The sequence below is a fragment of the Delphinapterus leucas genome, chromosome 5, assembly GCF_059928025.1.
Source record: "Delphinapterus leucas isolate spDelLeu-1000000601 "Yukka" chromosome 5, BTC_Dleu_Yukka2, whole genome shotgun sequence".
Taxonomy (NCBI): Eukaryota; Metazoa; Chordata; class Mammalia; order Artiodactyla; family Monodontidae; genus Delphinapterus; species Delphinapterus leucas.
The window spans coordinates 129,109,408-129,137,253 of NC_143133.1; the positions used below are offsets into that span (position 1 = coordinate 129,109,408).

Sequence of the window (27,846 nt, forward strand, 5' to 3'; positions counted from 1 at the left end):
GTTGATCAGTGCATTCACTGTCTCCCTGTTTCTGAGAGCTTAATTTGATGGATTACCCTGCAATCCTTAACTTCCGGCCTGTGCTTGCCTGTGATTATGTACCTCTTGAAGGCAAGGAACCTGTAGGTTTGTGTTGTTCACTTCGTTATGGATCTCTTGTGAATTTAAGTGCTTATGCAGAACGCTTTCCTGTTCCTATGTATGATTGCTTCTTCCGAGCCCAATTCAACGCTTTTGGCTAAGGATTTCTGTGACCCTCTAGTAAAGATGACTGTTGCCAACTGCCCGCACTGTTATCCCGCCCGGAACAGGAAAGTTGCAGAGCCTCGTGGCGCACATGCCGGCTGATGGGATGAACGCTTTGCTCCATTCTCTCTAAGAGCACCGAGGGACTAGAAACTGAATTAAAAGAGGGTGAGGGAAAGAATAGCTTTAAATACCAGTTAGAGAAACTCATGCTCACTCATGTTTGTATTGAGCAGAGAGGACAATGCCTCGCATTCTTTAGGTGCATGAGAATTACCTAGGGACCTTATTTTTAAAAATCAGCTTCTTCCTGCTGCCTTCCTTCCCTAGACTTACTGAATCTGAATCTGGGTGTGACAGGGAAAGTATCAACATTTTAACAAGCTTCCTGAAAGCAAATCTGGTACAAATGGTCCACGCAGAGAAACACTGATCTAAACTCCGGTTAATGAGTATAGCTTGTATAAAGCCATTGACAGCAGGTGTTAGGATGTAAGATGCAAACACTATGCTATTCAACATCCCCAAATAACACATTTAATATCAGGACCTTACGTGAGGTGTCTCTGTCATAATTGATGCTCTCATTTACTAGACGGTCGGTGTTACCTATTAGAACAAAACATACTTACAGTGTTTTTTAATATTTTCTTTATGACCGAACACTACCCTGTACTGCCAGTAAATTAAGACACAGCTCTGCTTCAGAGAGGTCACATGCTAGTGAGGATGCAGACACGTTACCAGACAGTTACAATTACATTACTGTGGCGAATCCAGTAATGGAGAGTATAATTAGCATAATAATAGAGATGCACCTGCGTGGATAATATTACCCTACGTAACTTCACATAAGCATATGATCTTATTAGATGGCACGTTTGCATCTCAGTGTCTACTTAGCTTATAATTCCCATGAGTGACTTTTTAGCCTTTCTTAGCATGTTGTGAAAGTATGTAGAAGATAAATCTGTTACTGCTTATCTGTAACTAAGATGAGACTAACAGATGAGGTCGAAGGCTAAGAAGGAAATAAGTACCTGGGTTTGCTTTAATGTATTTTGCTATCTGTTTACAACTTAATATAATTTGCAGACTTTCCAGGGTGGGAGTAACTATGCAGAAACTCATGATCTGTAGAAAAACTGCAGAGGCTGAATATTGAAAATGTGACCCTCTGTAGAGTGAAGGACTCAGTTCTTAAAGTTCACTTCAAATGGCTTAACTTAACGATGGATCCTGTATGTCTTTTGAGATGGTTAAATTATCCCAATTACTTTTAGAAATGCTAAAATATTTGCACTGTATAGCATTATATGGATATTCTTGCCAACTGAAAAAGTTCTTCCAAAGAAATAAAATAATATCATAAATAAGTAGAGAAACTATATTAAGAATTGAAATAAACGTTTTTTTCTCAGGTATTAAATTTACCCTGTGTCACTAAAGAGATAGTATGTTTTATCAGACTCTAGGCTTTACTTAGACCTCAGACTCTTTGCATGATTCATACTCCATTGGCTTTTTTTTCCTTAGAGATTATGGATCTGTAGGTAAGGATCTCCATTTTATGTATAGAAAGACTTCAGTAGTCCAAGAAATAAAGTCTTCACTCACTCTTATGTCTATGACAAAACTCTCAGCTTCACAGCAGGATTTTGATTTGCTAGAATAACTTTCAAATAGTCACTAACTCATCTTCTATCCACAAAGACTAATGATGGAGGATGACGTTAAGAGCACTAGTGATTAATCTAGATTCCTTTGGTTTTAATGCATTGACATCTGTTTTCACATGTTTAGCATCCCTTTTTTCCCTTGGTTTATTTATCAAAGTGGGAAACTGAGATTAACAATGTCAGTGTAACTCTCTTTTTCATTACTCTACCTAGAAAATTATGATATTCAACATACATTATTGAATATTCATTTTATGATGGTGAAACACACCATACTTCTAAATTGCAATGGCTCTTTAAGAAGGTTTATAGCAACAGGATTAGTTAACATGTATTAGTGATCCAGCATGGGAAAATTTCACTGAATCTTCTTATCAGCAGAATTCATCTGGTCTTTCTAAGCACTGGTTTTTAGAATGTCCTTTAGCAAACAAGTAAACACTGGGAACATGGGGATGATGTGGGATTTAACCAGGGAACAACCCAGGCAATGATGGTCCTGCTTGTGAGTCTTCTGGGTGATGTTAGAGAGCCCTCTACTGCTTGTGGTGGTGACTCCTTCAGTTAATTTATCTCTTAAACCCGCGTTATTCCGAACTTGTTGGCACTTTGATAGCACTCCCTGCCCTCCCCCCCTCCACAAACACAGTCTAAAAGGGAGTTAAAAGCTGCCTCGCCTCAAGTCTGGGTTAGCCCTTCTGGGGTTGAATATCTGAACTTAGACTCATCACCAGTGTGGTCTGTATTTGGAAGTAACAAGAATCATTGAGAACAAGACAGGCCTCTGTGGGCTCTGCTCTCATGTGGTGGTTGCAGTACCTCTGGAGTTTCAATATTTGCTAATTACTCCAGATAAAAAAGATAGTATGAACTAAGGTTCATACCTTAGTTAAGGATACCTTCATACCTTACTTAAGGATATTCTTAAATTTTACAGAGATCACCCTGTCTAAGCCACTGAAAGAAGGAGAGGCATTAGAGAGTCAGCACTAAACAAACAGTGGAGAAAGCGATGGAAAGATAATAAACTTGCCGTCAAGAAACATATCCAGACGCTGACAGCTAATTAGCCATGTGAATTTGGGCAGGTCATTTTCCTCACCTATAAAATGGGATGATAATACCTACTACACTTACTTAGAGGAGAAATTTTGTAGTTAAAGAATATTATAGCTCTTTGTAAATGCTAACTCTTCACATGTAAAGAGTGGTAGCATATTGCTTTCCTTCTGATTTTGTTACTCTTACACTTGCATTATCTTTCAGTTCCTTGAAGCGAGAGTGCCTTGCACTTAAGGTGATGCTCTAGCGTTGCATTGTATTGGATGAACAGCAGAAAGCGACCTAAAGCATGATTTGTGGGAAGGGCCACTGCAAATACCATAGAATCAAATTCCTTGAAATTCTCAAAACTTTTTACCCTGTTTTCCTTGTAATACTTATATATTTATGTGATGATAGAATGAACTGGCAAAAAATAGTTTGTACTATATGAAACCTTTTAAAAGCACGATTTATTCTTCCCTTAACAAGAACCAGAAATAACTTTCTCAGTAATAGCTTTATCGATATAATTTACGTACCGTGCACTTCACCTACTTAAAGCATACAATTCAATGGTTATTAGTATATTCACAAGTTATGCAACCGTCACTGACAGTCAATTTTAGAATATTTTTGTCACCCAAAAAGAAGCCCTGTGCTCTTTAGCTCTCAATCCCTACTGTGGGCTGAATGTTTGTGCCCCTCAAAATTCATATGCTGAAGCTTTAATCCCCAGTGTGATGGTATTTGGAGGTGGGACCTTTGGGAGGTAAGTAGATTTGGATGAGGCCGTAGAGGTGGAGCTCCCAAGATAGGATTGGTGCCCTTACAAGGAGGTGAAAGGACCAGAGGACAATCTCCCCACCCACCCCCATCCATGGAGGTACAGCAAGAAGGTGGAAATCTGCAAGCCAGGGAGAGGTCTCACCAGAACCTGCCACGCTGGCACCCTGATCTCAGACTTCCAATCTTTGGAACTGTGAGAAGTAAATGTTTCTGTTGTTGAAGCCACCCAACCTGTGGTATCTTGATATAGCAGCCCAAACGACCTGTGGTATGTTGTTATAGCAGCCCAGACTGACCAAAGCCACCCTCAAGCCCCCATCCCAGCTCTAGGCAACCACGAATCTACTTTCTGTCTCTATAGACTCGCCTTTTCTAGATACTACATTATAACAGATCATCAAGAAGCCAGATGTGGAAACTGATTTTATTTCTTGCATAAAAAAGATATATTGATGGGAAATAGTGGGGACGCGGGTAGTAATAGTAGGAAGCCCTAGAAGTTGATTTTTTAAAGTAAGTGACCCCAGTAAAAGAAATAAAAATACTGGGTGAGGGGAGAGGGAAGGGACACAGGATACATTCTATGAAAACCTTTTAAGGTTTGGGGTCAGGAAAACATGGCATCTTCTCATCAAATATAAGAATAAAAATCAGAACACTTGAACTTCCTAGAAATAAAAATGAAGAACTGAACTGCTTTTCTCAGATCACATTGAATGGAACCAAAACACTAGAAAAAGTTAAGTAGGGCTCAGGAAAACCTTAAGATGATACCTCAGTAGTTTTGCTGTCAGCAAAATGACGATGGGAAGGAATGTAACTTCGCTGTCTAGGTTAAAATAGCCCCTGAAACTAAAATTAGGAGCCAAAAGCCAGCCAGAGGAGACCATTGATAAACTCTGCTGTGTTTTTGTAAGGGACTCTCCTTCATTTTCAACTCCTTGACTTGGTGAAAACTCAAGTGCCTGCCTCTGTGTGCGTGCGTGCGTGCGTGCATGTGTGTGTGCGTGTGTGTCTGTCTCTGTGTCTTTCTCAGTTCCTCTAGTGCCGCCGCCTGGCACAGCCCTGCAGTGCTTCCTCACGCCTTCACACATCCTCGGCCTTTGTTGGAGAACTTTTCTCCTGTCCATTATCTTTTTCCAGTGTGACCCGCACAATTCACTCCCAGTGTCACTTACGTCCCCTAAGCTCCCCTAACTTGCGGGTCTGCACCGAGCTTCTGACTTCAAGGTCTGGAGCTCTGGCTTCCACAGACCCGAGATTCAGGATGTGAATCTCAGCCCCACCTGGCTCTGTGACCTTCCACCAGTTGCTTAACCTTTCTAAAACTTACTTTTCTTCTTTGAAAAAGCTGGTGAGTAATACCTTCCTCCAAAGATGTCACTGAGGATTGAGTGAGATAATGTACATGAAGCTCTCAGCCCAAAGCCTGGCTTATTAGGGAGAGCTCTCAGTACGTGGTAGCTCTGGATCCCTTTTCTTATGATAACGGTCAAATGTCAAGTTTCTGTTTCTCGGCTGGCCTATAAATTCTGGGGAGGTGGAGCCCATATCTTAATAGCCTGTGTATCTCCAGCCCCTCTCATAGGCTCTGATAAGTAGTAGACACTCAAAAAAGGGCTGAATGAGCACTGGCCCGTGGTTTTGGAAGCTCACAGAGCTCAAGCCTGGGTGGACATCAACCTTTGTACACTCGCCGGTCACTCGTCCTCCTGCAAACCAGTGTAAAATCATGGCAGTGTAGATACACGTCCTTGACTCCTCGTTCTGTGCAGAGCCCTCCTGTGGCAGGGGGAGGGTTCACTGGCTGGAAGGTGACAGGCGAATTCGCATTGCTTTCTGCACAGTTCTGCCTGCCTCGAGAAATCCGCATCCAGAGTTAACGACCGGGGAAATTATATACCTGCCATTAAGAATGTTATAATAAAGGGAATAATTGAAAGAATTTAGTATAAAAACAATTTCCTGTTTCCTTCTTCCCTTCTGCACGTATCCCCCTGTTCTTTTGCTTTTGTTTCAGTATCTAAAGATTAGAAAGCATTTTAACTGACTTGCTAATGTTCCAAAAATATTCTCTTATCCACTAATATCAGCCCCCTCAAAAAGAAAGTTACTGTGTTTTTACATTCTAAACTACTGCCTCCCTAAGGCGGTATTGCTATGTCTATAATAATGATACGCACCAGTTTGCTGAACAAGAATCTCAAAAACAAATCAGAGCTTCCAGCTGCATTGAAAATAGTTTTGTGACTAAACCAAAAATTTCTTTACGCTCCACCCAAACCTTTGGGTTTGCAATGAAGTAAAAAAAAAATTTCTTTTCCTGCTCTCAAGCCAGAACAAACAGATAGAGTGTGTGGCAAGGCCATAGTCAAACATTGCCTTGCCTGAACAAATCCTTTTCTGGGCTCACTGTACCCTACAGAAAGTACAGGGTTTATATTACTGGCACAATGGCAGAGCTCCCCCTCTGTGCAGTGGGAGAAAATTAATTTTCTTTTCTAAATAAGAGTGGGAGAAAACCCATGGCACAGTTGCACTTCCATTAAGTTTGGAATCGCAGGGAAGAAGATAACTTAAACTAATCAACATACAACTCTCTGAGAACGCTTCCAGCTGGCAAAATTAATTTTACAAACTATATGTTTTTAAAATATGTAATCACACGGTAGCGCCAGCACTCAAAATGGTCTTGATGACACAGCCACTGACTGAGCACCCGGAATGTACCTTGCTAGGTGCTGGTGGGACAAACGTAAAGACAAATCCAGGAGGTGAGGCAAAAGCATCCGAACTAAGGAACTTCGGCGTCGTTTGCTAAGCACTGGCTCATGGCTGTGAATAGTGTCCGGGAGCCTGGAGGGAGAAGCCACTCCCCTCTCCAGGGTGATGGAGATGGCATCCCAGATTAGATGACATTTGAGCTGAGAGATGAAGTATTTACCAGGCAGAGAGAGGTGGTGGAAGCATTTAAGATAGAGGGAACAGCACGTACAGACAGAGTTATGAAAGTGCAGTGAGAGGTCGACAGAGGCTCACTGCCCTGAGATTGGGAGGACTCTTGTGCGCCAGGTTCAGACATCTGGATTTTACCCCAAAGACAAAGGGGAAGCAGGGAGGCTTTTAGGTTAGGGGGATAAATCTGGTGGGGGTATTAGGGGTAAACTGCTCTGGATGTCAGGGAAAAAGAGTACTGCCCCTCTGAAAGACTACGGCAGTGGAAATGGAAAGGAAAGATCAGATTCAGAAGACTTGTCTCTTTCTGAGATGAAATCAACACAGTCTGGTGATTGACCACGTGGGGAGGTAAGGGATAAACTTTTTTTTTTTTTTTTTTTAAGGAGAGCAGTTGGCCTGTTAATACAACTTAAATATTGTAACAGGCATGAGGATTCTGTCCTGTGACTTCTAAACACATCTCCAGCCAGGTTCCCCTGTAAAGTGGAATGTGAGGCTCTTGGCTGTGTCAGCCAGTCCACAGGTAGTAATAGTTTCCTGTTGACCTTCTCACTGTAGGGAAAGATACAAAAGAGGTAGAAGGTGAAGCAATCCCACCCCTCCCTGCTTAAAACTTTACTCCCCTTCCCTGACAAGCGCACACCCTCACCACCCCCTCCAACTCCCTAGAGACTGAAAGGTGGTCGTCCGAAGGGCATCCACGCATAGAACTAGCTGGGGAGAGGGATTGAATTAGAATGAGATGCTCCCTAGTTCCCTCCAAGAATAATAGTTCTTTGACTTGAAGAGACCAAAATATAGGTGATAAAGAATGCTGTGGTCACAAAGTAAGGAGGAATCGAAAAAAAAAAATCAAACCAGGGGTTCCTGAGTCTCCTTGACACCATCCTGTGGTATAAGCAGGAAAAGAATATTTAAAAGAGACTTGGATAGAGACACAGATGTACAGAACAAAAGTATGGACACCAAGGGGGGAAAGCGGGGACGGGGCTGGTGGTGGGATGAATTGGGAGATTGGGATTGACATGTATACACTGATGTGTATAAAATGGATGACTAGTAAGAACCTGCTGTATAAAAAATAAATAAAATTCAAAAATATATAAATAAATAAATAAAATGAAATTCAAAAAAAAAAAAGAGAGACCTGGAAATCCTCTGTCAGCTCCACCACAGTCATCTAGAACAACACTCTCACGCCCATTGCTGGGCATATCTGGACCCGCTTCCTCTCTGATTTTCTGTGCCATCCAGGCTCAACCAAATCTGTACTTCTTTGGCCCAGAGCTGATTCTGGCAGTGGGGCAGAGAAGAAAAGTGTTTGTTCTCTGTCCTATGAGAACATAGATCTTAATTCAGCAACAGTCACTGAGTATTAATTACACATCAAGCCAGGGAGATGTGTTTTTAGCAAAGCGTTTTTCACCTGTGGGTCATGACCTATTGGTGGTCATAAAACCAGTTGAGCAGGTTGTGACCAGTGTTTTATATAAAGCGAAGTATAACAAAATAGAAAACATCCAAAGTAAGAATAATTTTATGAAATGTGTCCCTTTTATGTGTCTGTGTACTATCATGATGTAAAATGTGTTTCTAACTGGATCGTGGCCAAAGTTTTTCAAAACACTGACTCTGGACTGCTTACTGACGATAGTTTATTTGAACGAGAGGTTAGTACAGGCCTGGAAATCGAATCCTCATGTCAGTGTGGGAAATCCATTCTAGTTTTAGCATCGCTACAAATGAATTTCCAGAGCACAACCTTTACATAAGATGGAGACACTTTCTTCAGGTTCTTAATTCCGGATCTGGGAAAAAAAACATTTTTTTAGTAGATATATTAGTTTCCTAGCACAGCTGTGACGAAGTACCACAAACAGGGTAGCCCAGAAAACCAGCAATTTCTTGTCTCACAGTTCTGGAGTCCAGAAGTCCCAGATTTACATGTTGGCTAGGGCTGTGCTCCCTCTAAAGACCCTGAGGAATGAGTTGTCCCCTGCCTCTCTCCTCGCTTCCTGGAGATCTTGGCTTGTGGCAACACAATTCCAGTCTTCACAACGTGTGCTCCCTGTGTGCAAATATCCTGTTGATAAGGGCGCTGGTCATATTGAATTAGGGCCCACTACAGTAACTTCACTTTAACTTGGTCACCTCTATAAAGACTGTATTTGCATATAAGATCACATCCTGAGTTTCTGGGGGTTAGGGCTTCAAAGTATCTTTTTGCAGGGACACAATTCATCCCCTAACAATATATTTCAAGTTTCTACTAAGCACTCAAGAAAATGGTAGAAATATCTTCCTGTCTTATTGGAGGGAAAGCTGTAAATGTTTGGAAGTCTTCTGATTGGTTTTGCTTCCGAAGTGTAATACCTCTTGGTGTTAGCTAAACTTTCTAGTCCTGTGAACATTAACATTTCAGCTCTTTGCATTACCCTTTGGTCAGGAAAACATATTTGCTCTTGAACTTCAATGGTTTGTTTTTATTTCTACTGGCAGCTAGGTGTTGCATTCTTAGTTACAACATACAAATAATAAAACTGGAAACAAAGTTGCTTGGGTTTATAGTAAAGAAGTATACATCCATCTACAAAAATGCCCCCTGAAATTACAGGGGCAAACACTTAGCTATGAACTGATCTGTTTTCCAAAACTGACTTGTTTTCCAAAAGGAACAGGGAGATTGTTTTCTACCGTGCTCCCGAATGGAGCTGAACCAAAAATCTGAACAGCGGAACGCCAGCTGCTACATCACACCCCAAATGGAGCGGTATAAATGCTATAAATGGAGGGTTATGAATGTTAATGCCTGAGACTGTGGATAAATCAAAAGGCTCCAGCATGGCACTTTATATTTTGCAGAGGAAGGAAGGAAAGAAAATGTGCTAATTCCACTCACCTCATCGTCCTCCAAGAAAATTCATCTATGAAAATTCTTCCACTTAGTACATTCTGTTGCAATGTGAGGGAAAAACCTGAATTCCAGAGAAAACGTTTACTTAATACTTTAAATTTTGTCCTTTCACTTGGCCCTCCCTTTCTCTCTCCCCTTGGCTGTTTGTGGTTTTTTGTTTGTTCGTTTGTTTGTTTGTATTTAAGCCCCAGTAGATGTTTTTTCAAGTTTCTTCAATGAATGGAACCTACTCCTTAGCCTTTATCTATTTTGCTGTACTTTTCAGTACCCAAGGAACACTTACAAACTATTTCTCATCGCTCAGATCACTTGAAAATGTAAAGTATGTAGCCCAATATGCAGATTATGTTAATTTGGGGGTAGCCAGCCACATTAACCAATTAGAAAGTTGGACTAATTGGAACATTTATCAGGACAGTTCAAAAGGGAGTTGAATGGAAGGGTGGTTTGATCCAGTAACTGAGTGTCCGTTCTGAATACCTCAGGCTGGGAATTCTCCCAAGAGTATTTGGTTTTTCTTAGACACAGAAAACGCCATGCTTTTCACAATTTCGGTTAGCTTGCTGTTTAATTAAATTGATAGGGATTGCATTCTGTGGCTTCAGTTTAGACATGAGTGCAGCTCAGGAAGAGATTGTAAGTCTAGGTGTCATCCATTCATGTGCCTTTATGTTCAACCAATGTTGAACCGCATAAAAAGATAAGTTAGTATAGCACAGGGAACGGTACTCAGTATTCTGTAATAACCTATATGGGAAAAGAATCTGAAAAAGAATGAATATATGTATATGTGTAACTGAATTACTTTGCCGTAGGCCTGAAGCTAACATAACATTGTAAATCAATTAAACGCCAATATAAAATAAAAATTAAATTTAAAAAAAAGGTAAGTTAGGCCCCCACTAAAACCCTCCAGTCTGTTATTGCCCTTCTCAGTTGTAGCTTCTTAGCTTTGGACTGTTACTTGGGTCTATTTGATAAATGTCCTTCCCACAGGTAGCTGTTTTGAGAGACTATAACAGCCCATGTCTGAGGACATTAGGCACCCAGTGGCCTGACATACATGAGGCGATTGCCCAAATCTCTCAGTGTATTTAAATTAAAAAAAAAAAAAAAAAAGGCAAACTAATTAGCTGTTTAAACTTGGCTATTATTCTGAGTCAGCAAACAGGAAATAATTAAAACATTGGGCTTATACTAGTAACCAAGGAGGAAACTGAATGAATTCCAGGTTGTTACGGTTTGTCATTGGCTTCATTTCATGACACGCACTCCCCTCTTCATTCACAGTACATGTGCTTATTTTTAAAGATTGAAAGTAAATCTGAATTAATTCTCAATTTAAAATTTAGGGAAAAAATTACAACTCAGTTAATATCATTGGACATGTCTGAGGTTGATGTAAAGCTAGGAACAGGCATAAATATCTCTATAAATAGGTGTTTGGGGACATATAATAATAGTCCAATATTCATTTTGCACAGAGGTAGAAATGGTGATATTTTCAAATGTTTTGCATTCCAGTGTGTAAATTTTATGGAAAAGTTTCTTTTCTCTGTTCTGTTTGGAAGAATTGTCCTTGGCCATTTTTCCTTCAAATTGCCTGTAAAGTCAATGCATAAAATTGATTTTTAGAATTAATTGACTTAATCAATTTGAAATCAATGCTTCAGTTGTTTCATAATTTATACTGTTGTCAAGATTACATTACTAAACCCCGGGCAAGGGTACTTTTATGAAAGGGAAAAAAGAAATAGGCTAATTGTCAAAATTAATTATTTATCCTCGTTTTCTTTTCAAATTATATTGTTCTTCTTGGGTACTGTGCATGGATTGCTGCCCTGTTGACTGCTACTGAGTAAGCAAATCTACTGCTGAGTCTGTTTCATTTCGCTTAAATAACAGTGCTTATATTTTCTTTTTTGGAACACTTATAACTGCTCAGAATTCAGGGACATATCCAAATTAAGAATTTCTGATTTTTGTCTTTCATTGACAAGTTTACCTTATACAAATGCAGCCTGAAAAATATTTGCTCATGATTAAAAACTTGTGTTTCTATCGAGACATTCTTGACATAGTGCCAATACATGTTAATAAAGTAATCACCTTGTACACACTATCAGGCATAATGCATTGTGAATGGACTTTGACTAAGGTCGGTGTAGAGTTGCTATAATCAGAAGCATGACATGGAGCTTATAAATTATAAAGTCCACAAGATCTTGTGCCAGAATGAGGACATTCACTCCAGAATATTTTGATAAGTTAAAATTGAAGGCAAGGTAGTAAACAACAAAAGTGTGTTTGTTGTCTGCACAGCACTAGCTGTGTGACCTGGTTAAGTTGTGTGCCCTCTCTGAGCCTGCTGCTCTCAAGGGAGGGGCAAGTACCAGGGAGGGTTTTTATGAGGATTTACGTGAGATAATTAGTGTCAAGCGCCAGATGGTACCTGGCTGATGAATAAGTGTCTGAGGGAGAGAAGGTGTAAAGAGAGAAAAGATTGATTTTGATTGCCTCTGTTGGCTACAAGGAAATTTTCAGGCACACACAAAAAGTGTTAGCCAACGCACATGAACAGCTGTGTTCAGAACTCTGTACCCTTAAATCATCTCCCAAATGATTTTCTGAATTCTAAGAAAACCAACCATATTGCTAATTGAATGTTCACTAAAGTACCCTTGTTAATTTTCATTATAATTTGTTACATGTTAGAGTTAAGGATCTGTTCTGGGCAAAAAAGTATTTAGTGCAGTGCTCATTTTATAACACTTGTGTGGCCCAAATCTTGGCTCCCTGTACACCGATGCCGAAATGAGATACAGAGACAGTTTTGGAGGAGAAAGCAAGGGTGGGTTTATTCTTTGCCAGGCAAAGAGGGGAACACAGCAGGCTAGCACCTCAAGAACTGTGCCCCCTCCCTGGGGCATAGGGAGAGGTCAGGGCTCGTGGTCAGGGGTGTGCAATAAGGATGGAGGCAGTAACAGTCCTGCATTCTTCTTTCTTTTGCAGAGTTTCGAGAGGGTGGGGTTGCTGACAGGATTAGGGTGTGTGCAGGGTCTCAGGTGGTCCGTCTGCTAATCTTGATGAGTTTCTCTGGTCCCTTTAATCTTGCCTCACGTGGTTTCTTGGCAGCTCCTCCCTTGATTTGCAACTGTTCCAATCTGCCCTTTGGAACTCAGGGAAGGTCATGGAGGCTGGAGTCTTGCCTAAAAGAAATGGGGAACAGAAAGGCCTCTGTGCCTGGGAGCCCCATAGGCCCCGCTCGGTTTCACATGGAGGCAATGTTCCCATAATAGTAAAATCATTATAGGTTTTTTGTTGCAGCCTTTTTGCACAGTGTCGGTCACACTTAGTACTCTTTGACACTGAACCCTTGATTAGGAAACAAACCCAATTCTAACATGTTTATAATTTGTTCAGTGTTTTCAAGGACTATGTTGAAGTCAAATGTGTAAGCCCCTTGTATCAGTCTGGCTTAAAGTAGTCACTACTGTAATAGCGCTGCTCTAGGTGGTTTCTTCCCAGGACACCTGGACAGTTCCCAGGTGTTAGTGCCTGTAACTTGTCAAGCTTTGCCTTCGGCCCATTAACATTATAGAGTCAAGAATAAAGCTGATCCATCACTTACCTTTCACTTGGGAAGAATTGGCACAATCAGTTACAAACAAAATCTTTCGCAAGATAAACACTAGAATAGTGAAGCGATATTGACATTGGAAACCAAAATCATCAGAGAGTGACAAATAGTATGCCATTTTTTTTTTTTTTTTTCCGGTATGCGGGCCTCTCACTGTTGTGGCCTCTCCCATTGCGGAGCACAGGCTCCGGACGCGCAGGCTCAGCGGCCATGGCTCACGGGCCCAGCTGCTCCGCGGCATGTGGGATCTTCCCGGACCGGGCCACGAAGCCATGTTCCCTGCATCGGCAGGCGGACTCTCAACCACTGCGCCACCAGGGAAGCCCCAGTATGCCATATTTTATGTGCCGTCTTGCAACTAAAATGTTAAGACCTTTTCAACTTCCAGGACAGGGTTGCGTGTGTGTGTGTGTGTGTGTGTGTGTGTATGTGTGTGTTTTACACTATAACTTGTAATAAGATTTTTGGTGATTGCCAGGATAATATTACCAACTGAAGCAAATTTTTCTCTTTTCATCAATGTTGCTTGTGGTATACCACAGGGGTACAAGAAGAAAATATTAGCACTTCTTAATTTTATCTGATACTTCACATTTCTACTTTTATCTGTTTAATGATGCACATAATTAACATAAATAGATACTCAGTCATATATTAAGGAGAGTAGCTGCTTAAAAGCAAATTTTTATATGAGTATGTAATCAAAAATGTTCAAAGACCACTCCAGTAGACACTGAAGGGGAGAGACTCATTCATTGATTCGAGGTCATTTATCAGAAGAAAAAAACATGTAGAAGAAAGGAAAAATATTTTACTATAGTATATATTTTATATTTTTAATTAAATATTTTTATATTAAGCTTCATATTGCTTCAGTGCTGTTTGAGGAACTTAAACTATTTTTTTTTGGCTGCGTTGCGTCTTCACTGCTGTACACGAGCTTTCTCTAGTTGAGGCGAGCGGGGGCTATTCTTCATTTTGGTGCGCGGGCTTCTCATTGCGGTGATTTCTCTTGTTGTGGAGCACAGGCTTCAGTAGTTGCAGTATGTGGGCTCAGTAGCTGTGGCTCAGGGGCTCTAAAGCGCAGGCTCAGTAGGTGTGGCGCACAGGCTTCATTGCTCCGCGGCACGTGGGATCTTCCTGGACCGGGTATCGAACCCATGTCCCCTGCGTTGGCAGGCAGATTCTTAAGCACTGCGCCACCAGGGAAGTCCCTTAAACTATTTTTTATAGTTTCATTTGTGTCTTTTCATGTTATTCACCCTCATTAATACTGTGCGTAACTATAGACGACAAAGAGCATGAGTGTTGTTTACTGAAGCCCTAGCATTTCATTGCTAGGGTAGCATACACTTAACAGGAGTATTTTGTTGGCTGTCTTACTTTCATCATCATGTTAATGAGTTGTAATTAGCTTTACTGAGATCATTGAGTACGTAATCATTTTAAGGGTTTATGTGTAATATATGAATACTTGGATTGGGCTTGTAGAATAAGGTAGTAAAAAACTTCCTCTTCAAAGGGTGATGTGAATTACTTTTGCCTTAGGCTAATCTTGAAAGAAACCTCTCTTGATGGTCTCCCTTGAAGAAGTAATTGACCTTGGCTAGGTCCAAGGTAGAGTATATTTTACTAACCTTACTCCATAGTGAGATTAGCTCTAATGTGTCAAAAGAAAAATTGTGATAGGTGGAACAGAGTTTTCGTAAAATTGAGATGTTATGATATTAACAGGAATTATATTAATTCAAGTTTTCTTTTCCTCTCAGTTCGCAGGAAGATGAAAGACCTATGTCACCTTTCTATTTGAGGTACTTATTTGATTTTTATTGGTCTGTTGCAGGGAATTGGGGAGGGTTAAGGCTTCTTTGGGTTTATTTGCCCAGGTTAATTCTTTTCAATAGAATATTCTGTGCTGTGGCCAGGCTAAGCTTATTGGAATCCCTCACCATAATGTTCATGCTACATTTTTCTTCTCTTTTGTTTAAGAAATCTTAGAACAAATTTAAACATAGTTGAAAAGACTAAAATAAGATATTTGGTTTTAAATTCAAAGATGTCAGGCTATCCATTTGAATTTCAAAATCTGCCTAATGATTAGGCTGTAACCTAAATTTTAAAATCGCTGTCCTATGCGTACATGCTGGTGGGGCGGGTTCTGAGCCTAAGGCTCACTTGCTGAAGGAGTCTTGGGTTACGTTAGGTCATTTTCTAGATAGTAGTGAAGTGTGAAACTAATGTTCGGCAAGTTCTTGGAGTTCAGGATTATTTTCTAAAGTTTATAAAGCCAGAATGACAACTCTTAAAACAGGTAAGTTTACATCAAAGTAGATGTTAGATGAGATCACTTCCCTCCAGACTAAGAAGTTGTTGTATTGATGTGATTTTTCAGTGAACCATCCCACTTAGGTATCAGTAATAACCTGGAACCAGGCTTTTCTTACTTGCTGCATTTCTTTCCTCACTACCTACCCACTTCAGAGGCTTAGAAACTATATTTGAAAGTAATATGACCATATAAATTCAAGTTTAAATTGCTGAAGTTTTTTTTTGTTTTTCTTTTAACCTTTCCTCAATTTTGAATTCTACTTTTTAAAAAGCAGCGTCCGGTGTGGAGAAAAGGGAACCCTCTTGCACTGTTGGTGGGAATGTAAATTGATACAGCCACTATGAGAACAGTATGGAGGTTCCTTAAAAAACTAAAAATAGAACTACCATACCACCCAGCAATCCCACTACTGGGCATATACCCTGAGAAAACTGTAATTCAAAAAGAGTCATGTACCACAATGTTCATTGCAGCTCTATTTACAATAGCCAGGACATGGAAGCAACCTAAGTGTCCATCGACAGATGAATGGATAAAGAAGATGTGGAGCATATATGCAATGGAATATTACTCAGCCATAAAAAGAAACAAAATTGAGTTATTTGTAGTGAGGTGGATGGACCTAGAGTCTGTCATACAGAGTGAAGTAAGTCAGAAAGAGAAAAACAAATACTGTATGCTAATGCATATATATGGAATCTAAAAAAAAAAAAAGGTCATGAAGAACCTAGGGGCAGGATGGGAATAAAGACACAGACCTACTAGAGAATGGACTTGAGGACACAGGGAGGGGGAAGGGTAAGCTGGGACAAAGTGAGAGAGTGGCATGGACATATATACACTACCAAATGTAAACTAGATAGCTAGTGGGAAGCAGCCGCATAGCACAGGGAGATCAGCTCAGTGCTTTGTGAACACCTAGAGGGGTGGGATAGGGAGGGTGGGAGGGAGGGAGATACAAGAGGGAGGGGATATGGGGACATAGGTATATGTATAGCTGATTCACCTTGTTATACAGCAGAAACTAAGACACCATTGTAAAGCAATTATACTCCAATAATGATGTTAAAAAAAAAAAAAGCAGTGTCAGGGTATCACATAAATACTTTGTTTGTTTCTGAGGCTGATTTGTTGCAATAGTCTCAGTGTTAGATTTAGACTTTAATTCAACCACCACAGTTCCGAAATGTGTCATAGGGAGTCAGGCTTGGCCAAGTAACTGGTTTGCAGTAGTGCTCTGCCCTTTAGCTACTTGAAGCTTGTTGCGTAATCACTTTGTGGCAAGGCAGGGAACATCTGAGGTTTCAGTTTGAGACAACATGGTGGTCCATTTGATTCGTCCTGGTTTCCTGCCAACCAGTACAATTACATGATAATTTAAAAATTATGTAAGAATTAGGTTGGTACAAGTTAATTTAGCTTTTTTTCTTACCCACTTGACATGAAATAGGGAGAATCTATTGATAAAACATGAACTGTTTTTTTTAAATTATTTGCATGGCTGGTTTGAGATTGACTTTTCTTGAGTTAATCTAGTGTTCAGAATTCAAGTAAAAAAAGGAAAACATGATTGTTAATTATGACTAAGTTCTAGATTTTGGGACTAGAATCAGAAACATGTCCACTGATAATTTAATGTATAAATCAGTGCGTTTTTTTTTTGCACTACCTCTAGTAAGAGCAAATGAGTGCTTAAACATTTTAAATAAATTTTTGTAATGTCCTTGTCTTCTATTCCTTTCCCTCCAACTTTATTACAATTCCTTTGCTGCAGTGTTAGAAAAGGGGAGTCATTACATGACTAATGAATTTCATAATGATTTATTAACATGATGAAAAACTAAATTGGCTCTTTTAAATCCAAAATAATTTTTTCTGTGCCTTTGAAAAGTAAAAAATGATTGGTAGTGACAAAATGGTATCTTCCCTGGCTAAGGATATTGAATACTAAATATTATGTATCGACAGTGTTAATTGGTCAGGTTTTTCAGGGGAGGAAAGGCCCAATCAAGAGATGAGACCCATCTGAGGTGGGTATTCACCAGAAGTAGATTCAGCCACAGGCAGCCAGGCGGAGGAGACGGGGTATTGAACGGAGGGGTATTCCGTTTTGTGGTTTATTCTGAGATGTCCGACATAAGGTAGAATGGCAAATCTCAGTGGCTGCAAGTTTGGGAGTGGGCAGTCTTCATGTAGACCAAATCAAAACAGAGAGAGGATGAGGGCAAAGCAGGCCTCCCATTTCAGAGGAAGGAGAATAGCTGCTCTATAAAGGAACTCAGATACAGTAGATCAGACAGGCATCGAGCAATTGGAGTGGAGACAAGGTGCATTATTTATAACAGCAAGAGAGGGTCTGTGTCTGGAGTAGAGATGCAGAGCATACCAAGAGGCTGCAGTGCACTAGTGGAGGTTCCAGGACCTTCCTGTGGCTGGGGGTAGGGAGGTCGGTTACAGGAACAGAGACTGAGAGGGGCCATTTCGGTCATTACCTTGCTCCACCGTTCACCCTGTAGAATTGCGGTTTCTGTGATTGCTATTCTGATATCTACGGCTGAACCACGTGTTAGCCTACTGTACGTTTCCACTGCCTTCAGGCTTTTCTGTAGTAAGGTAGGCCTCTTATAAATAGACATGCACTCAGATGTTCTCATTCTAGATGAATAGTCTTCTGTGATAAGAACTCTGTCTTCTTTAATTCCAGTACTTCTCCAACCTAACCTAATTCACCATAGAGCCATTTGTCCTTTTTTGCAAAGGAAAGAAATAGTAGCTACAAATCTACACCTGCCACCATCCCATGTGGCAAGTTTATTGCAGCTACAGTAGCTCAAACAGTAGGTGTCATTGTTCCCCAGATGCTCATTAGAGATTACCCGCCCTGTTGAAGTGATTAAGGGAATGAAAGGGAAGGACCGGTTATACCAAACCCTTAGTGAGATTGCCGCAAATAAACACGAACCTGCGTGCTAAGGGTGCAGAACATGATTGGCAAAGATGCCCACACCCTGGCCTCTTTCCTAGTCTAGACTGGAATCCCAGAAAAGGAGCCCCTACCTCAGTTGCTCAGATTAGCGTGAAAGCAGCTTGCAGTAGGTTTTCTTCTGTGTCACATGCAGCCTGTTGTCTGAATTCTTTTGGTGGCATCCAGTCAGATCTGGTTGGGATCTGTTGCTAGTTCTACTTCTATTTATCTAAGTCTTCGGTGTTGCCAAGCCCAGGTTTTGATTTCTGTGGTTATTTCCACTGGGAGTAGGGTTCTTTTTTTTTTTTTTTGCGGTAAGCGGGCCTCTCACTGTTGTGGCCTCTCCCATTGCGGAGCACAGGCTCCGGACGCGCAGGCTCAGCGGCTATGGCTCATGGGCCCAGCCGCTCTGCAGCGTGTGGGATCTTCCCGGACCGGGGCACGAACCCATGTCCCCTGCATCGGCAGGCGGACTCTCAACCGCTGCACCACCAGGGAAGCCCCCAGCCAGGTTTTTGATAATGGCTCTGCCTGAATTGATTGTTCCCCCTGACGAACCCCTAAACACAAAGAACTATTTGGGACCTATAAAGAGAAATTACAAGCTAGGGGAAAGGATGACTTGCTCTGAGGACTCAGAGTAGAAACAGTTTCAGAAAACTGTTTTTTGTATGATTCAGAGGAAAACTTGAGAAGTAATATGTGCTAATCTTCTCCAAAAATGCTCAAGGACATAACCAGCCTCTTTGAAATATGAGTAGGAACCTGTAAGGAGAGAATAAGTTGAGAATTAAAAGGCTAGAGACACACAAGAACAGCTGAAATGAGGGAAAGAGAAGCCTAGAAACGTATTTGCAGAGATTTTTTAAACTTTGGAAAGCAGTAAAGAGCAGAAAGTATTTAAAATAAAACAAGTACATGATGAGAGAGAAACTTGAGAAGCTCTCCCAAAATATAAAGGGTAAAGAAAAAGCTGTGAGAGAAATAATGTTAGATATGAAAGTCAGAGATCAGAAAGCCAACATGAAAATTATGATTCTAAGGAGAAAACCATACTAATAGAAATAGAAGTAGAAATCAGTGTTAATATATACCCAGCTAATTGAGAGGTGAATCCCCCAAAATATTTTTTTAATTAAGAAGTAGAAACCTGATTATAATTATTAGTGGAGGGCCAAAGAAAGTAATGAAATTCTAAATTTCTTATCTTGCATGGAAGGTAGGAGAGTAGAAGCAGGCATCAAGTGTTTCAGGGTTTTTTTTTTTTTGGTGGTTTGATTTTTGGGTTTTTGTTTCAGTTTTAATAGTCACAGATGTATGGGTTGTAGAGGCAACAACTAGTAGAATTGTGCATAGGACTCGTATATCCCAAATCACCTCAGAAGATAAGAGCAAAGACAGAAATCAAAGGAAAAGGAAGCTCCAAAATTATAAAACATAAAGCAAAAACATAAAACTAGAAAAAACGTATCAGCTATGACAATAAGTGTAAATGGATTAAATTCTTTGATAAAAGCTAAAAGTAATTTTTTTAAATGACTGCTTGAGCTATGTTTTGCTCAAAAGAGCTATGCCTAAAACAAAATAGCACAGAAAGGTTAATAATATAGGATTTATCTCTGATAAATATGAACAGAAAGAAAGCAGAGATAGCAATATCAATACCAGAACAACTAGAGTTTAAAGCCAAATCCATTGAACAGGACAAACCTAGACTTTATTGGGTAAAATCCATACTAAAAATATAAAGGTTAAAATAATAAGTATGTATAAACTAGCATTGTATCAAATCATATAAATTTAAACCCTTAAGTTAACAAGGATAAACATGCAAACACATTTGAAGTATAGAACTTACATATACCACAATATGTCTATAACAAAAAATTATGAATAGCGCTGAGAATTTAATAAAAGTAATAAGATTTAAAATATAGGAGCATCACATACACTAAACTTTACAACCTACAAATAGGGCTTAAGCATTCCTGCTACTTTCTAAAAGATTACTCAGCTATCTCTAAAAGTTCTTGAAGAGTAGAAATATTAAGTTGTGTCTTCTAACGACAGTGTAATTAATAACAAAAAATTTCCAATCAACCAATGAAAACTCTCCTAAAGGGAAGAAGAAATTCAAATAAGAAATAGAAACAGACTATTTGGAAGAAAAAGAGGAAAAGTACATATAAAAATTTGTGGAATGAGATCTAGACTCTTTTTAAGAGGTAACTTCACCTTCTTAAAAAGACTGAAAGTAAACGAGCCACACATTCAGAATAAGAAGTTTTAAAAAGGAAGAAAAGCAACTTCTTGGAAACCCAAAAGGATTTAATAATAATAAAAGAAAACATAAAAATAACAGAACTCATGTTTGAATCCAGGAACTCATTCTTTGAGAGTAAAAATGAAAATAATAAAAAAGAAAACCTTAAGGAAAAAAAAAAGGGACAATACTAATAATCAGAAGTGAAGTTTGCTGTGAGGGGTATAGTAGTTTTTAAAAATACTTCATGCAATTTTATGCTAATAAACATGAAAACCTAGATGAAATAAAAGGTTTTCTGGAAAGCATAAATTTTGAGAAGAAATTTCCATGTGAATGCAAAAAGTACTTTTAATAATCTGTTCTAAGAAAAGAAATAGATGTGCAGCCAAAGATTTATGTGAATAGCAGCATTATTTGAGAATAAGGATTATGTTTTTATTAAGGACATATCTGAAGCCAGATTACATGAGATGGAATCAGAGCTGTGTAAACTTGAGTGAGATACTAAACCTCTCGGAACCTCAATTTCCTCATCTATAAATGGATATAGTATATGTAGTCACCTCTCCATTTCATTTCTCAATTTTGCTTTATAAAGACCTTAGTCTAAAAACTAAAATAAACCTCTGAATTTCTTTTTATGTAAAACATTCTAAACATATGAAACTGATAACTCCCATAATTAGGGCCCTAAAGAAGCTGTACAAAATGTATTTTGACATTTTGATGGGCTCAGTTTAATTTGTTAGAAAATATTTAATACAGTATCAAGATACAGGAATGAAGAATAATTCATTTCTTCAAATCAGTCCTAATACTTAAAGGAATAGTATGTGTGAGTTTCGATAAAAATATGTGGGGATAAATATTTTTTGTCAAAATCTAAATACCTGTAAATGCTCCCTAAAATTTCTGCATGTGATAATCATAACTAAAAGTTAAAGCAAAGTGAATAAATATTGAGGACTGAGTGTATTTGTTTTATGGCACTGTAGAGAATTGAACTAAAATCATGAAAATGTTTTCATTTCCAAATTCATTATACAGTTACAAGGAAATAGTGGTACAGTCATCTTATAATGTTGACACTGTGTATCAACTTTCAGTATTTTAAGATGATACTAAAAATACCGTATTCTGTTAAATAGACAAATTAAGAGCTTCATTCTGGTTTGATGATTAGTTACTGGATCCTCATCCTGAGGCTTAAACAAGCATCACATAATTGGCTTTTAAATTCTTACTCATTAAAAAACTTGAATGTAAATATTATCTTCTAGAGAAAAAGGATAATTCTGTTAGATCTAATGGTTCCTACTAAAACAACATTTTACGGGCAACATTTTATACACCACTGAAAAGAGAATATACTGAAGTAAGAGGACAGAAGAAAGAGAACACATCCTTCTTCAAGATGTCTGGTTTCAGTAGATTTGAAAGGCTTCTTTATGTCAAATCAAGAGATCTAATAAGAGAATCACTCGTCAACAGGCATTCTATGCATCTTATCACGTGCACATTTTATAGACTAACATTGCTGAGCATAATCACTTTATGGAAATGTTTTGCTAATAGAAATAAAGACTAAATCAATTTAACTGTGTCATAGAATATATTTCAGAGTAGGTTTAGAATCTGTTTTGAATGACCGTACCAGGAGAGCATTCATTTGCATCATCACTTAAGTAGGCTTGGGTAATGAAATTGACCATAATGCTGAGTCTGCTTATTCATTTTAGTTTTGAATACTTGCTTTATCAACATTAGGAAATGAATTCTTCCATATTCAGGTGTTTATACTGCATAAGTAAGAGATTTTCTTAGCAAATCAGTCAAGTGCTCTGAGAAAAAATTCATTATTCTTAGCCCTCTGCAGGGGATAGAAAACAAGCTACGTGTAGATGAAGAAAATCATTATCTTTCACTTTAGCTTATTTGTTTATTGTCTTTTTGTTAGTGTCTTAACATTACCTCCATAAGCTGATTATAGCAACGGAAGCAGGCCCATTTCTGACATTAAATATTCTTAGAAATCTTGTTATTGATGAATTGTTAAGCACATCCCACAGGAACTATGGAGGTGATTGGATACCTGACCAAAGCTATTTTGGTATCTGATAAACCCTAACTATGACTGACACTGTCATAAAACTGAATATGCAGTTATAACCTTTTGTAATGAATTAAACTTTAGGGCAATAAACTTGAAACTGAGATAGTCATAAACTTTTAGAGCTAAAAGAAAATCACAGAGATCATGAACCAAGTCTTTCATTTTCTGTATGAAGAAACCAGCCCAAAGCAGCCAAGCTAACCAACAATCTGACTGTGATTGCAGCTAATTAACTGCAGAGCCAAGACCAGAACTTCACGTTTCTGATTCCCAACGCAAAATACTCTCTTTTCAGAATACTTTCTTTAGGCCGCTCGGAGCTGGAAATGCAACTGTTGGGAGCTTCGGAGGCTGCAGAGCCGTAGGCGGCCGTGGCCTGGGAGGTCCGGGCGCTGTGACCAGGCTGCGGTCACTCGTCTCTTCCTCTCTCTGGCCACCTCCTGTCTCGAAAATAACTTTTTTACTATAAAGAAAGGAGAAAAATTGTAGCCGTCCGCCCCTCCCTCCCTCCCTCTCTCTCTCTCTCTCTCTCTCTCTCTCTCTCTCTCAGCCCTCAGACCTGTGAGGGAGCCCGGACCAACCCCGGGCCAACACCGTGATAGGCAAGATGGCCGCCAACGAGGCCTTCATCTCCAAATTCCTCCCCATCAAGGGGCTCACGAGCGAGCGACAGCTGCAGTCCTTCCGCCAGAACCTGCAGGAGTTGCTGGCAGAACATTAGAAACATCACTGGTTCCCAGAAAAGCCCTGCAAGGGATCAGGTTACCGTTGTATTCCCATCAACCATAAAATGGATCCTCTCTTGGACAGGCAGCACAGCCGATTGGACTGAGCAGTCAGGAGCTGTGCAGGCTTCTCCCAAGTGAACTCACACTCTGGGTTGACCCTTACGAAGTGTCCTACAGAATTGGAGAGGATGGCTCCATCTGTGTGCTGTACGAAACCTCACCAGCAGGAGGTAGCCCCCACAACAGGACCAACGTGCAAACGGTAGACAGCAGAATCAGCTGTAAGGAGGAACTTCTCTTGGACAGAGCAAGCCCTTCCCAACACTACAATATAATGACTGTATCAGGTTAAGATATAGTCTATGGATGGGCCATCTTATAATGGATGGATAAATTTGATACTTGCTTTGGGTGGGCGCCTCTTGGGGGATGGATTATGGAATTTAAACCATGTCACAGCTGTGAAGATCTGGCACAAAATAGAGTGCTAAAAAAAATTTTTAAGTGACAGTGCCATAGTTTGGACAGTACCTTTCAATGATTTAATGGCCTGTGAGTCCAAGTAAATGATCACCTTATTTGCAAGGGAGAGAAGTCCTAGGGTGGTTTCAGTTTCTCCCAGACACGATGCCTAAATTTTTACATCAGTCCCTTGAACGCAAATCTGTATTTCAAAGAACCTTTCTCTGCAGTAGAACTTGCACTATGACACTTAAAGTTGTTATCCATTTGGGCAGCTCAACATTTTAAACGTGGTAGTACTGGAAATTTTATGACAAGACTTCTACCTAGCTCTTAAATATAAATGTACATAAGACAAACTAGTAAGTATGACCTGGGGAAATGGTCAGACCTTGTATTGTGTTTTTGGCCTTGAAAGTAGCAAGTGACCAGAATCTGCAGTGGCAACAGCCTTTGAGAAAGACCCTTAAAAAGACACTATCTCAAGTGTGGTGTTAGCACCAGCCAGCTCTCTGTACATTTGCTAGCTTGTAGTTTTCTAAGACTGAGTATACTTCTTATTTTTAGAAAGTGGAGGTCTGGTTTGTAACTTTTCTTGTACTTAATTGGGTAAAAGTCTTTTCCATAAACCACCATCTATTTTGTGAACCTTGTTAGTCATAGTTTGTTTGGTAAATTATGAACTGGTGTGAATTTGTACAGTTCATGTGTATTGATTGTGGCAGAGTTGTACAGATTTCTGTATTTTGGATGAGAGATTTTTCTTCTCTCTATAATAAATTGTTTCTTGGCATTTAAAAAAAAAAGAATACTTCCTTTAGAAAAATTCTGTTTTAAAAGCATGGAAGTATGGACACATTAAGTAATACCAAAAATTCCAAAGGCCTATTACAAAAACACAAAAATATAAATTTATCATAAATTTGACCTAAGATAAATGTATTAACAAAAATCAATATGGTTTAATTACTTAGTCTTATTATTGATTTATTGATTTATTTTGCATTCTGAGAAAGGCTCTTTAAGACTGATTTAGATGGCTCAGGTCATTTTTCTTTAAGCTCTGAGGGAAATGTTGATGTATTGCCTTTTATTCATTCCAATTAGCATATGTTTTCCAAATCATACCTTCATAACTTAGAATCTTTAAAAACAGCAATTGTGATATCTAAGTCACTGAAGTCTAAAAGAATTTTAGTTGCAGGAATTTGGAACCTTGCTAAACAATGTCCTCCACAAATCAACAGCATCAGAATCACTGGGGAATGTGTTAGAAATACAAACTCTCAGGTCCCCTTTCCTAGACCTAGACCTACTGTATCAGAATCTGTGTGTGAACAAGATCCCGGGTGATTCTGGTGCACATTAGAGTTTGAGAGTTAGAGAGTTAGGAGTCTCAGAACCTGGTCCCATTTGTTGTCATTTCCGTGTCTCTTTCTTCCTCGCCTTTTTTCATCTTCTCCTCCCTTCGCCCCACCCCACCCCAAAAGGAACATAAAAATATCAGTGTGTGCTTTTTAATAAGCAAAAAGAAGTTCAGGTCAAAAGTGTATAGAAGGGAGGAGAGGAAATGTATCTCTTCATTCTGAGATGGCATGGCTGACTGATTGGCTGATTATATTTATACGTCTTGGGAATGTTTTTAGTATCTAGCAGCTCTGCATTCTTTTCCCGCCTGTATGTTCTCCCGGAGTCATTATTCAAATTGGCCCCTGCCCCCAAAACCAAGGTTGTGTAACTGCGTGAGACATGGAGTGCCGGAGTTAATTATACAGTGTTGAATTTACAGAGTGAGCCACAGGCATCGAAAGCAGGGACTGCCTGTTCCAGCTAAGGACAGAGAGCCGCAAAGGATTTATTGTTGGTTATGTAACCTGGGAACCTCTATGAATAGCAGGTATTGTGAGGCAGAAACGGTTGTAATTAAAAGCAAAGTTAAATGCCTGAGTCCAGGCCTCCGTATAGGAAGATGACTCTAGTGAGTGTTTCTTCTCGTGAGTGACGGATTCAAAAAGTCGAGTGTAGTGATTAGGCGCTTAGACTCTAAGCTAAAACTTTCTTGGTTCCAATCTCAGCTCATCTGCTTCTTGGCTCTATGACTGTGAGTTACTTAACCTCTCTAACCTCTTCATTGGAAAATAGGGAAAAGAAAACGATGGTACCTACTTCATGGGGTTATTGTAAACAGTAAATGAGAAAAGCTATGTAAACAATACCAAGCACAATGTCTGAAACATAGCACTCAGTAAGCATTCGGGTTTATTTATTTGTTCATTCACTTATTAATGAAGATTCTTCTCATATGTTTCCCTTGTGAACAACAGCACTCTTTTATGCAGTTTTTCTGGGACTTGGCTGTGGTTTGTGACCATGACAAAGAGCTACAGCTTTAGCTAAAGGAATTCTCTGGGGTTAAAGAGTGAGTGTCTGTTGATCACCTCTGGGATAATGCGTATGTGCTGGTGGTATTCGTAGGTATTGTCATGAAAGAAAATGAGGAATATTATACAATCCCTTGAAGCACTTAGGTTCTAAGTGGAAAGGGATGAGATACACATATACACGTACACGGAAGAAAAGCTCGACAGATGATTCCAAAGCAACACATTCACATGCTGAGAATTCTGTAGTATAATTGAGGATGCTTGAGTGATTGACAGGCAACCATCAGTATTGGTCATTAGCAGCTTTTGTTTTCTTCAGGTGTCTTCTACAAAGAAGAAAGTAAAAATGGGAGAACTGTTAGATTAGGCAAAACGGTAGTTTGACATGCACTGAAGATTTGTTTTTAATCTCATTTTCAACATAGATACTTTTGAATCTTGACTTAGAAGCCAGTTAAGCACTACAGGGCAGAATGTAAGAAAGTACTCACACTGATATGGTTAAAACAGAAGCCAGCCTCGACCCACACTGTGCTTATGTGCAAGTAGAATGGGGGCAAAAGGGTGAAGTTCTGAAGCGTGCTAATCAGGTAGTGTTCTCTCATTCCACCATTCCGTTTTATATGGACTACTTTTTTTTTTTTACTGACTACTTTTTAATACTTTAGAAGGAATTCAGGCTTTGGAGAAAATGGGAAAGTTAGAGGAAGTTTATAAATGCTCGATAAAAGGGCTATAAATTAGGTGTTAAGATGAAACATTATAGAGCTTGAGGTATTTTCCATCTTGAGGAACTTAGGCAGAAAATGTGGCTCAGATAGAGTCATGTAGAAAACAGTGTTTGTTCCTCGTTCTCTGTCCCCTACGGCCCCCGCTCCATGTTCAGAGCAGTTTTAGGAAGATGCTTCTGTCTGCAGGTCTGGAGGGAGTGGGGCAGGAGGGAACAGACTTGGGCTGCAGAGAGCAGAGACGGGGCAGTTGGTAGCAGGAAAGCAGTGGGCAGCAGTCGTATTAACATTTGGGGAAAATTCAAAGACCCCAGACTAGGGCCATGGCAGTAGTCTGAGAGGCAGAAATGGTTTTCAGGGGTCACCTTTGAAACTATCCATCATGGACATCTTAACATGGAGAAAAGAAGCTGTTTGGGAATATGCACCCAGGGCCATCTCTAATCTAGAGACAAGTAAAAATCAGCGTCGGTCAGTGGGTAATTAAATGTCATGTGAGGGTCATTCAGGGCTAATACTTTCAGCCCAGGATGCCCTCACATGTTGGATTCGCACTCTCTGGTCCTGTGTCTAACCTGGCTTCCTTTCTTTTGCTTCTTTTCTA

At 39.6% G+C, this 27,846-nt stretch overlaps 1 protein-coding gene and 1 pseudogene across 9 annotated transcripts in view; both read left to right on the forward strand.

Moving 5' to 3' along the window:
- FAM13A (family with sequence similarity 13 member A) overlaps positions 1 to 27,846 on the forward strand; it is a 354,033-nt gene that overhangs the window by 259,451 nt on the left and 66,736 nt on the right. For all 9 annotated transcript variants that reach the window (XR_016393409.1, XM_089912479.1, XM_022582319.3 and 6 more), the window contains one exon: positions 15,037 to 15,078. Coding sequence is in view for 8 of the 9 variants with exons in the window: in XM_089912479.1 (XP_089768605.1) it covers positions 15,037 to 15,078 (42 nt within the window). In the remaining variant the exon portion in view is untranslated. The remainder of the gene's footprint in view (positions 1 to 15,036; positions 15,079 to 27,846) is intronic.
- Positions 15,560 to 27,843, forward strand: LOC149749239 (protein BTG1 pseudogene; annotated as a pseudogene).